General features: G+C 38.8%; 1 protein-coding gene across 2 annotated transcripts in view; it reads right to left on the bottom strand.

The window, feature by feature from the left end:
* Positions 1-12,165, bottom strand: part of EMC2 (ER membrane protein complex subunit 2) — a 46,219-nt gene extending 34,054 nt beyond the window's left edge. For both annotated transcript variants that reach the window (XM_084509730.1, XM_084509729.1), the window contains exons 1-4: positions 12,074-12,165; positions 7,018-7,131; positions 3,747-3,811; positions 112-197 (exon numbers count right to left, since the gene is read on the bottom strand). In XM_084509730.1, coding sequence (XP_084365856.1) covers positions 112-197; positions 3,747-3,811; positions 7,018-7,131; positions 12,074-12,161 — 353 coding nt within the window. In that variant the 5' untranslated portion in view covers positions 12,162-12,165. The remainder of the gene's footprint in view (positions 1-111; positions 198-3,746; positions 3,812-7,017; positions 7,132-12,073) is intronic.
* Positions 12,166-13,304: the final 1,139 nt, after the last annotated feature.

Raw genomic sequence — 13,304 nt, 5'->3', positions numbered from 1 at the left:
AGAAAATGGTCAGTATTGCTTTGCCATGTGCTTACGATGCCTGAATTCCTTTTTAAGAAATAGCATGCACCTTTCCATACAGAAATTATATTTTTTTAGTCTAGGTTTTACCTTTCCATAGCTTCAAATCTCATTCCAGTTAATCGCTTAACTCTGTGGCTCCCAGGAAACTGCCTCCTTAGTTCCTGAAGACAAAACTGTACAAAGAAAAACAAAAATACTATTGTGAACATAGTTATCTATACTGAAGCAGGAAAGGAAAAAAGTCCTTGACTGCCTGCAATGATTAAAAGCAAATACCAATTTTTGAAATACGTTAAAAAAATTATTGATAAAGGGAAGTTCAGTAACCGAAACTTTGTCTGTAAGAAGGCTAATTCTAAAAAATATTTTCCATATAGTTTGTTAAATCATCAAGACTCCATGGAAATAGTTATTTGCCCAGAAAATTAAACTCATCTACTAAAACTGTTCTGATACTATTAAACACTGCAGTCTACTTAGTTGCTTCATAATACCACAAGAAATTAAAAAAGAAAAAGAAAAAAGATAAATGGTAAGAGCTCATGTGATAATTCTTTAATAAAAGAATACCTCATAATGGAACAAACTATGCTAATACTATGCTCTGTGTTTATTTTTTAAATAAAACTTTGAAATCCAAAGAAAATGTTTGTCACTGGGTTGGACTGAGCCCACTGGCAGAGGAGGCATAACTTCTAACTCCTGAAATCAATGAGACACCCGGGCTAGATAAAATTAATCACAAGCAGACTCTTCTTGATTAGGGGAGAAAAAAAAAAAAAAAAAAAAGGATAAAAGGATGTTTGGTAGAGGGACTGAGTCACAACTTCCCCAGAGCAAACTGACTATAACCATATTAGAAATGTGGCTAGATAGCAGTGCAAAGTTTGTAGGTGACTCATTACTCTTTGGTAAAAGACAGAATAGACCCCAAGCTCTTCAAAAGTCCAGTGGTTTGAATTACATAAAAAGCTTACACACAAACCTTCTTTTCAAAGCATTTAATTTATGCAACTGAGCTTATCAACCTGTTCCTGAGACCTAAGGTTCTGGCTAAGGCCTATCCACATAATCTGTTCCATCATCACATCCACTGGTTAAAGGAAAAAATACAGACAGTCAAGCAAATTGGTAAAAATTAGCAGATTGTGCCCCACAATCAGCAGATAAACTAGCATCTAGAAGAAAGACATCAACAGCGTAAGAAATGCTGATAAAGTAGCAGTGGAGCACAGGAGTACTGTGAAACTAGAACTGTTCATATTAGAACTGACAACTGTATTTATTTCAGCTGTATTTATTTCAACTAAATACAGCAGCCACAAGGCCAAAATAAACTCGTGTAGATTAAAAAAGACATCAAAAGCAATAATATGACATGAAAAGCTGTGAGACAATCTCAAAGAACTTGCTGCAATACTTTTGAAAGCAAAACAAAAAAGCCCTCTATCTGAATAAATTTCAAAAGTAAAGAAATATAAACCTGAACTTCAGCATGTAAAACATGGCTAGTGCAGGTGTCTGCCAGCAGTAAGTAATTTTCCCTAAAGCACATGCTTGAAAAAGAAGCAGGTAATTGCAGTAGCTGCATGCATTATACATTGTCATCACACGCACACACGCATGACAAAGAAGACAACAATAATAAAAAGAAAACAAAACAAAACAAAAGCCAGATAAGTGATTTTGTGCAATCCATCTCAGCCTCCTCATTTGGAGCAGATGAGACCCATTCCCCTAAGCAAAATGCATCACAGCTGTCCAAAGCTTTTCTAAAAAACAGAAGTTCCAAAGCTGCTTGTCTACGGTGGGGCTACAGCTGTAGCAGAAAGCCACATATGAGGTTGACTTGATTGAATTAACTACTTATTATAAATCAATCAAAGAAAAAAAGTATCTCAGTTTCCCTCTAAGCTTTTAACCTCCTTTCTGAGCTGCATATAAAATGCTGCACTCCGTGATCTTGAGCAATATACCTTAGAGGGCATAGAAACTGAAATTCAAAATCCCTTCCAGGGTGAGTAAAAACAAACAGTGTTTCAAAACCGATCTTTCAACACTGTCTGCCTCAACAATTTCATGAAAGTCTTCCTAAAAAGACCCTGGAAATAAAGACCAAAACTGTTTTAGATATAAATCAGAACACAGAAATACATTTATTTAAACAGTAAGTCTGTTTGTTTTTGTTTAAACAGACAGTTATATACTACAAATGTTTTCTTTTGGGACACAAAAGAAAGGGAAGTTCAGTGGGTTCACAACAAGTTCAATGAGTTGTGCTGTGTTTTCCAGTGTACTCCATTTTACCATACACATATGAAAGATGAGACAAACTTGTCTAGTTCTGCCTACTTTCAAATTGCCCTTCTCCCAGTTACATCCTCTAGTCTGACCCCTTGTATATCACAGGCCATTAAATTTCACCCAAATGACACCACATGAAGCTCAAAGACTTTATGTGGTGTCTTGCTGTCTGACGGAGAATAAGGCACTGGAAGAGTAATTCCCATGAAGGACCTGAACTTTTGAAAGGATCTTTCTTTTTACTTTGAATGAGCTCAAGGTTGTTGGCTTTCAAGGCACAAGACAAGCCCATGATTTTTTCTCAGTCATTTGTGAAGGACGTATGAAAATGTTATTAAAATTTGACTGCAAAGCAGTTTTTTTTCCTTTTTCAGTTCCTGCCTTTAGAGGAGCCGCTAAAGTCATGGTATTAGTTTTTTTTAGGGGTGGTGGCATCAAATTTCATTAGTTAAGATTTCTAAACAAGCTCATTTTATCTGAATTGCTACTTGTATAATTCAAATAAATTTGCATACAAAATTACTAAAACCAAATACCCATTACCAATATTTATATTAAAACCACTGAATAATTTGAATTAGAAAGGGCCTTTGGAGGTCACCTGTGCTAAATCCCCAGTCATAACAGAGACAGAAGGTGGTTCAGGCCACATCACAATGTTTCTGAGTACCTCCAAAGAAGGAAAAAATACTGCTTCTCTGTGCCATGTGTCCTGAAGTGTTCACCATCCTCATTGTTACAAGCTTTTTCCTGATGCTGGAAATTGGAATTTCCTCTGTTGCTGCATATGTCTATCACAGCTGTCTGCTGATACACCTCTACAAGTCTGTCTCTACTTTCTTTGTAACTTCCCACTACATATTATATATGCAGAGATTTGAAGATCACAATAAGATCTCCTCTTCACTTTCTAAGGACTTGAACACATATCTCTCAGCCTTTCTGTATACATTATGAAGTCCAGCTCCTTATTCATCTTGGTGGCCATCTGCTGGGATTGCTCCAATAAGGCAGTGACTTTGTCAGCAAGAATAGCCAGCACAACATGTAATATGATGTATGTGGCAGGGCATTTTACCTCAAAACATTCAAGAAACAATATAATCGGAGAGGTTTTTAATAAACAAACACACTCTGTGCAATATGGCAACTTCAGTATTATTCTTGACATTTAGCCCATACCAGAGTAGCTGTAAATATTTTCAGGGCTATTGGAAGAGACACGATCTGTCTAAACAAAAGTCACACATGAGAGAAGGTGGGTGGAGATGGTTTCTTCCCAGCAGTCTTTTTCTCGATATTCTATAAGTCTAAGCTATGAACTTCAGAATATCCTATAACTGTCCAAAGAGCTATCTGGAAGAAATACCCAGGAAGAAAACCGAAGGTTTGAGAGAAAAGTCAACATGAAAACTTACCATTGCCAAATCGTCTCGACTGCAGTCCAGGGCAGCAATCATCACCTGTTCATATATTATCCAAACTGGACATAAAAGAGACATCAAATTTAGATAATTGTTGTTGTGTTTTGTTGTTTGTTTTTGTTTTTTAAGATTATGGGAAACACCTACAGTGTAAACAAGGTTAATGAATTCTGTCTGTTTATCTTTCCCCTACTACTCCTGTGGATCACTACTGAAACAGGGACATTTAAAGAAACTGCTGGAATTAATTAAAAACGCATTAAAGCAGTTTTATTGCTTTCAGTAACATAAAGTACCTTTTGACATCTTGAAAGGCAAAAAGCTCTAATCCTCTGCTATTCCTAACATTATAGCTGCAATCTTTTAAACAGATCCCCATTAGGACATGCTCTCTGATCAGACCTGGAGAACAGCCATTTGGGCTAGAATGAAAACAAATTTTCCTTAACTGTTTCACTGCCAAAAGTCCTATAAATACCGTCTTCTTCCTGGAGCTGAACAATGTCTCTAAATCAATGACAGATTATAATAGTTCTGTTTTAGGCCTACCGAGTTCTTGAATGTACAGAACTTAACAATACAGCTACACAAGTGACAGAAAGTCATGCTATGGCAGAAGGAAACATGTAATGCTGCAAGTACTGACTGCATTAAGTTGTCCGTAACCCTTCTTCCCCATTGGAACCATCTGTAGGGCATATATTCTCTTTTTACCATATAACATACATGATCTTTTTATGAATGTAAAAATACGTTTTTTACATACAAAATACAGATAACATAACACACAATTTAAATGCTGTATGTAAGTTAAAAAAAAAAATCAATTTTATAGCTTATGCACAGCTCTCCTCATTAGAACAAACCTCTACTTTGATGCTCTATCCCTAATACATGTCAATGTCAGATATTTCACAAAAGAACATTTGCAGCAAGAGCCTGAAATAACCATTTCAGGGGTAGGTATGAGTTTTTCTAACTTGTATTAAAACTTTCTTACTTAAGCTTAGTAAAAAATAACACAAAGCCAAGGGTCTTACTCTTCTACTTTGAAATCTAATTCTGTAAATTTGGTCTACTGAGTGTCCAAATGAATCCCTAGTTTTCATGAAAATTATGAAGTGGATAATTATACCCTCACCCTTTAGGCTCAAAATTCAGTTAGCTATTTTTATTTTTAAAACTTCAGTAATGATAAAATCCTCATTTTTTTTTTTTTCCAATTATATTGGATGCCTTCTGCCTGGGGACCCAAGTTACATGGATATCCAAATAAATGTATCCCACTGCATTCACTATTTTGCCTTCTGTACGCATTCTGGAATTAAACATTGTAATATCCAGTTGTTTTTTTTTTTTTTGAAAATACATTAAGCAACAAGACATCCATTGTATACAACTCATTTACCTTTCATAGCTATCCAATAAAGAATTCTATGTGAGCTATAGGTCTCATTGCTGCTGCTGTTTTGTTTTTTAAACTGCACAAAGTTGCCATTCTGACAGTACTTTTAAAAAAAGGGAACCCAATTACGTACATAAATTTTAAATACTTTTATCCATTTGCTAAGGAACTTAGAAAATGAAGCTACTTAATCTAACAAATTCTGAATGTCAGGTTTATGAAGCAATAAGATACATACATCATGAAAAGGTCGTATTTGACACTGACAAGAAAGGAATGACAAGTACTGACTTTGCTTGTGTTACTTAGGACAGTGTTTCAGAAGGACACTGTTAAGATCTGAGAGGAATGCCACGATCCTAGAGGAATACCAAGATCTTCAATAATGGCTCAATAAACTACAATTCCCATAGATTATTAACAACATTGTAATGAGAAAGTAAAATCAAACTGTTTTTTTTTTTTCTATAGCAGAGGGACATGATAACAATTCTTTTGCAGGTCACTGTATCACTGTATTAAGCCCATCCTGCAGCCTACCAGCAAGTGCATTCATCAGTTACAGTGTAAGACAAGCACAGAACATTGTCTTCAGGTACTGAATCTCCAAACACTTCATGCTTCACTGCTATGAAGTCTTTTACATGATACATGTAACACATGAATACATGATTAATTCTTTGGGTAGATTATCCACACGTTTATACCTGAAAAAGTATAACATTGGTGACTAAGTTTCTGAGAAGTGAGCGAGCTTCACAACAGAATTACTGCCCAGAGGTTCTGCAAGGCAGAACCAGAGCAAAGTACTGACATCAAGGTCTACTTGTAGAACCACAAAGTCTACCTGTAGACCACAAAGCCAGCACGAAAAAATGCCTCACCTGATAAATTAATGAAGCAAAATGTTTTCCTGAAGTAACTATGTGAATTCTGGAACACTGGATGCAGTTAGCTATTCAAAATTAAAGTTAACTTACTAAAGCTCAACAAAGTTATTAGTATATTATAGCTTATATTAGTAAATACATTGCATTATTGTGGCTGCAAAAATCCACTAGGTTCTACACAACAGCAATTAAGAAAAATTCAAGAACTAAAATAAAAATGTATTGAAATGAAGTCTATATAAAGTTATCTGAACTATAAAGAATGGAAAATACAGAAAAAAGAATGAGCATTAAAATAAAAAACCTGCCTGTGTGACACTTTGTTATACTTTGTTTTCTATTATGCTTACAGTACAGAGTGCTATTATACAGTTGTGACATGTTTCCAAACAATTCTTTTGCAGTACGAAACATCACACGCCAAGTTTCTGTCTCCTCCTGTCTATGAAGTTAGTATAAGGCAGTTAAAATAATGTAAAAATAATAATTGCATGGATAGTGGAGATGTAGAGCTAATCTTCATCTGTAATATCACAAATGTAATGATATAATAAAAATGGCCTTAATATTAATTTCTGCAGCATGTATGATTTGATTAAGGAACAGCTTTCTCTATTATAAAATTATCCTTTTAGATGTTTGCTGTGCTGTTGAAGAACAGAAAATCAGTCAAATGACAGCTACATAAAAGACTAACAACTTCATATAATCATCTAACTCATAGTATAGCAAACTAAGTGTTCTAGCAGGTAATTTTTCCATCTGTTTTCACTGCACCCCATATTTGGGAAACAAAATCTGGGAATTTTGGCAGCCTGATATAATAAAAAGTTAATATATATTCTAGCAACACCAGCAGATACACAAAGGCAACATAGAGGTATAACACAGAGTTTGAAAAAAGAAAAACAAAAGCAGACAAATGCATAAAATCTAAAAGCAATGAATGCCGTAAAAAATGTTTCCTTACTGTCATCTCCAAGCTTAGAGGCATATTCATTAATTAACTCTTCTCCAACATCCACTATCTGTTCACTGTTTCGGTAGTTTTCTTCCCTCCATTTCCTCATTTTATCACGCATATCTGAGGGTAAAGAGGAAAAGAAATCAGACTAAAATATTGCGATTTCCAGTTAGTAATGGGATTTGAAATTTATTTCTTTAAATTATGCATACGAAGAATGATTTAGAAAGCAACAGATCTGAAAAGGTGACTTCCATCAATAGAAGAAAACTACTAGAGAAGAGGTAGACCTCTGGAATTGTACCTCGAACCTTGCTTATGCTGTAATATAAATAATCAATTCAACTTCTGAGTTTGCAGGCTATTTAGTTAATATGCAGTTAAAAAAAAAAAAAAAAAAAAAAACAACAAAACAGCACACACTCAAAACTGACACATGGTTACCCAATAAGTAATACAATTTCATGAACGTTACCCAGTGTTAGGAAACACAAGCTTCAGGAGTTTTCTTCCAAGTAGTATTACACTTACATTTACACACCATAACCAAAATTGCATTTCTGCTCCATATGAATACTCTTTCACTTGAAGAAAGAAAGTATTAGAAAAACAATGAGAACTCACTCACTGCTCATTTTTATCAGTGTAGGAAAAATGTTATAAAATTCTGTTCCAAAGAATCTGCACACTCATACCAATGGGAGCTGCAAGACAGACAGACGTGGAAACGAAGTGTTTCTATGTCAGGGAAGTGCTCAGAGGTGAAAACTCTCATTGCTCACCTAGATAAGATAAAGGCAGTTTCCTTTAGCTTTAGGATTTTTGTTTGCTTCCAGTTCCAAGAGTACATTAACTAGGAACTGTATCTCTGAGTCTGCGGGCATACTCAAGGTCATGCACCCAGCATCACCCAGCCTAGGTTTTATGCATCCTTTGGATTAGAAAATTGCTAAGAATGACTTTGTGCACATACTTACACTTCTATACTATACTATACATGCACGTGTCCCATACAAAAGAACACATTTTGGTTGTACTCAAGGAAAACAGTTTTACTATTAAGTAGTGGTTTTACTCCTAGGAAGGTGCCATGAAAACCACTGCCAGTATTTTATTTAACTTTACAACAGCTGGAAAAACAAACACAATGACAGATCTAAACACTGTCAGCTTTTCTTGCACTTCAAAACACACAGTTAATGTAACTGACAGCTAAAAATTCAGCACTGACTTTTCTTCCCTCCACCTGAAGTCATCTCGGATCACTCATAACACTGTTATTGTGCTACATTTTGCGTTTTGAAACTTGACCAAAACCACCACAGGGTTACGTTTCATACGCATGAGCAAAGTTAAACGGCTCTAGACACATGATGGTCCCTGGAAATTCAAAGTTAGACAGCAAGAATGTGAGAGAACATGAACAGTCACAAAACTTTACAAGCCACACGCATAAAAGCAAATCAGTCATCTGAATGTACTGGGAAATTATCAATGCCTCCTTTGCAGTCCAATTCCAAATGGAACAGTTTCTAAATTATGTACTAATAGAACGTACATCTACCATTCATCAACCAGTTACTGAAATTTACCGCAGTGGAAAAAAACAGAGCACAGCGTGTCAGACGACGACTGAAAAAAACAAAGTAAAACTCGATGTTCTCAGTCATGTGAATCCATCAAAAGGCTCATTAGTTTCAGAAGCACTGAATTCTAAACAAAAGGTAGAAGAAAATGCTAAAAACTGTAATAAAACTTACCAGGGCTTTTTACAGTGTTGTCAATTTTTTTACTATGAAAGCTATCAAAAGAGTCAGCCTCTAATAACTGAAGTCTTAGAGGCGAGTGTACAAAGGTTATGTAACACAAGGTTGGACAATAGCACCCTGGGATTAAGAAATGTCTAGTTTTAATTACAATTACTCCTCAGTTGTGTATGCAGGTTGGTCTTGAGCAACTAATGAACCTGGTTTAGATTCTCTGCCTATACGTCCCAAAACATTTTAAGTTCGAAGGAACACGCACACATGCCATGAAATCTGATGTTCCCTAAAAACGTGCATGCAGTCCACAGGAGGCCAAAGGAAATAACCCATATTTTATTTTTCTTTCTGTTAAGGTGTCAGCTAATTTGGCCAGAGCAAGCAGATACTAAGTACTCCTTCTATAAGGATTCTTACTTTGATTCTTTAGTTGGACCATAGGTTTCAAGTCCTCAGTATCTACCTCACATTCATTCTTCTTCCCTAACCCCCTAATCCCTGTTTCATCTTTGAGCAACATGTAATTAAAAACCACCCTGTTTAGAAAGGACTTAAGACATGAAGGACACTTTTCAGATAAATATCAACCATAAACCTGGTTGCAAAATCAACCGTTCTGTTCAGGTTCTTTCTTAGGGACTAGGTCACAATGCTACTGGATCATCCCATGAATTAAAAGCCTCTTTGTACTGGGGATCCATTGAAAAACACAGGGAGTAGAAAGAAAAGCCTTCTTCTCTGAGAAGAGTCTTTGTGCTGCCTGTTGCAAGAATTTATTCGCTTGTTAAGAGATGCAAGACCAAGTAAGAAAGAGAAAAAAAAACACCACAATTTTTCAAACATGTGCTTCTGAAACAGATGTAGACCCCTGTACCAACACGGGTCTTCAAGGTCAAGATGCTCAAATGGCTTGAGCACCCTACACCCCCGATTTGCAGTCTTGTGATACTTGGAAGGAGACTTGGAGTCTCCTTCTCTGGAGATATCCAAAACCCGCCTGGAGGCCATCCTGCGCAATGTGCTCTAGGTGATCAGTCTCGGCAGGGGAGTTGGACTAGATGATCTTCAGAGGTCCCTGACTACCTCGGCCATTCTGTGACCTTTACATTAAAGCCACGTTGCCTCTGCAATACTCTCAGCCAAAACAAGGCAAGGCTAATTACAGAGAACATGTGTACAGCCACTGCACATTACTGGTCCGCAAAACATCCTACTTCTCTTCCCAATCACTGACACTTCAGAAATGAGGGGAAAAAATATAAACATCTGATTTTATATTTGAAACAGTTTATATTCAGGCAAAGGAAAAATGGAAAAAGTTATTTTCACGAGCTGTTTTCAGAGCAACTTTTGGGAAAGCCTAACAATAAAGCTAGTAATACTCCACACAACTTTCCTTCCCATGCAGCAGCCTCCCCACGAGTCTCTATTTCGGTTGAGCTTCACAACTGTTATTACCTTCTCACAGGACACATAAAAGCATTGGCAAGCCATCTTTTTCCAAAGTGCTAACTAGCCTAAGGACATCAAGGTAATGCAAGTGAGCATCAAAGAGAAAGTTAGCTACAAACAAACCACCATGCACAGTGGAAAGGAAGCCCTCTTTTTCATCCTTAAGCATTTCTTTTCTATACCAGACAAAATATTTTCTGAGATTAATGCAATTTGACCTGAAAACTAAACATTTTAAATTCCGTTCTGTTTTGCTTTGTAGTCTTTTAGAAAAAGGTGCTGGCTACCGACATCTGCTAAAATATATCCCATGCAGTGTTCCTCCTCTTTCCCCATTCTACAAAACCAAACCAACAATCTATGCTGAGCATCGTTGTTAACTTTTTCCCCCAACTGCTTAATTATTTTTTCATAAACAATAAACAAACATCAACAACAACAACAAAAGACCACACTGCTTCTCCCTAACAACACGTTATCTTCTCTACCATAGAATATTTGCGACTCATTGGACTATTTAGCTAAAGGTTATTCCTTTATGGACAAAACTGATTAACTTGTTCCTGATGGGAGACTAATGGGCTCCAGTGCTATATGGACTTGCATTTGAACATGTGCTGCTTATGAGATGAGCCACTCACAATTTAAGGTAAACCATAGTTAACTACTGCTATAAAAAATCATTGTGATCAAATGGATATCAAAATCTGTAAAGCAGGCTTTTCAAAACCTTGATGTTCGTCTTCAAGATCTAGCAAAATATGAGATAATTTTCAGGCATTCAAGCCAATAGTGGTTTTCTTAGATTGGAAGATACTTGCTTTTTTATCCTAAACCTTGACCTAAACTAATTTATCACTTTTGAGGCTTTGACTAAAAGAAAAAGGGTCGACCATAGGTACAACAGCAAATTGATCAAGTATTGACATACTTTATCCCAACGTGTTTGGGGCAGTGGAAGAAACAGAGAAGCCTTTTCTTTCAAACTGAACCCTGGGCTTTCCACATGCACATACAAGGGCAGAGCAAATGAAAAAAAAAAAAAAAAAAAAAAAAAAAAAAAAAAAAAAAAACAGTTTCTGGCCAACAGTGGCCACATCCACCAGGAACCTTGCAAGAACAACCTAAGCTGATGCTGCAGTGGTTCAGAGCTGCAGCTTCTTGTGGAGGGGCTTTGGACAAAGCACCATCAAAAGCCCGTGTGTAGCTTGACTACCAGCAAGAAAATTAATTTTTCCTGAACTGCTCTTACCAAACTGATAATGGCCATGACGCATAGCTTAAAATGTGGTAGGGACATAAAGTTCAGCTGGTGTTTATATAATTTCTGAATAACATGAGTGGTGAGGAACATATCTTGGGACGAGATGGTGGCAGCAGCCAGCAGGGCCTGGATCCAGCGACCTGTGCCTCTGCTGGCACCACCAACAGCCCGGCCGGTATCCTGCTGGGCTCTGCAGCGCCCTGGGCCAGCAGAGCTTAAACACAGACCTGAGCGAGTAATTAAACTTGGTTAGAGCTCAAAAAAAAAAAAAAAAAAAAAAAAAAAGCGAGCTGACACGAACTGCTGACCCGGTTCAGTTGCTGTTTATTTTCTCACAGGAGCACAAGGGGGGAGCAGCAGCGATGCCCCCAGGGGAGCGGGGGATCCTTCAAGCACAGGGGGGACCCGCGACCCCCTCAGGCGTCCCCGGCCACCGGGGCCAGCACGTCCCGTGGCGACAACCCGGCCCCTCGCGGCTCCCCCCCGGGTTCTGCCGGGATCCTCCTCCGGCCGCAAGGCCCCCTGCCAGAGCCGCCCCGGCCTCCCGAGCCGCCCGCCCCCGGCTCCCGGTCCGCGGCGGTACCTTCCCAGGTCACGTCGTACATCTCCGAGACCTTCGCCATCTTGGCGGCCGCCCCGTGACGCGGCGCCGTGACGGCCCCGGCCCTCATTGGCGGCGATGGCGGCGGCGGGGCGAGGCCGGGTGGGGCGAAGGGGCGGCCGCCGGCGGGACCCCGCCTGAGGGACGGCGCTGAGGGGTTGCTGCGTGCCCGAGCCTAGCACCAAGGGTCGGGAGGAGGTTGTAGGGCGATCCCCCGAAGAGGATCTCTCGGCAGAGAGTTAATAAAAAGCTGGCGCTTGGCCTCTTGTGGTTTTGGTGTTGTTTTTTTTTCTTCCCCTCCGCCATTTGGCCGCGTGTACCCCCAGGGCCGTGTGTCCCCCTGTGTCTAGCAGAGCTGCTGTATTTCACAGAAACACAGCGAACAGCTCTGCTCGCCCTGACCACTGTTAACACGGCTTCCATGCAGGCCCGCCAGGCGAATGCAGTGAGCAGCTCACCGAGGCCTCCTCATCAAGGCACCAAAATCCATGGGTCAGCCCTAGATGTTACCAATCCTAATGTCCCACAAGCTCAAATACAAAGCCATACTGAGCTAGATTGAAGGCCCACTCTGCCCGGTGTCTTGTTTCCTGCAATGTCCAAGGCTGATGCTATGGAAAAATACAGGACAGGGCAAATGTAAAGCAGTGCTTCCCTGGTCTCAGCAAATGTTAGCCTGGGACATCCTGAATCAGATGCCATTACTTTCTGTAAATAAATTTGCCTTATTTTTTAATCTATAGATGCTTTCAACAACCAGTTCAGGTGTCACAAAGCTTTACAATTTAAACACACGCCTCAGGAGGAGGCACCCGCTTTTGTTTGCTTTAAGCTTATTAGCTACTAGTTTGTTTCATGCTCCCTGGGCTGGTTTTGGAGAAGACAATGAATGGTGGACTTCTGTTCATTCCTCAAACCACTTGCTGTTTTAAAAACCACCAAGATGACAAATCTCAGGTGCTGAGTCAGAGAAGCCCTGAGATAGGTTGCAGGCAGAGCTCTGCTGGTGACCCACAGGCTGTGTTATACTGCATTAGGCCACCTCTCTCTCCTCTTTATCCTTCGGCTCTGTAACTTGTGCAGGCCACTGACTATGTGGATGGAGGGTTTTGCAGTAAAGTAAGCTCTTGATTTCAGCACAGCATAAGAAATAATTGGAACTCCACTTCCAGAGCAATATAAAGTAAAAGGGTGTTCAAAAATGTTTTAACCT

This window comes from Aythya ferina, assembly GCF_964211825.1.
Source record: "Aythya ferina genome assembly, chromosome: 2".
Lineage (NCBI taxonomy): Eukaryota > Metazoa > Chordata > Aves > Anseriformes > Anatidae > Aythya > Aythya ferina.
Note: the sequence above shows the minus strand (reverse complement) of the source record. Positions and strands in the feature narration are given on the sequence as shown.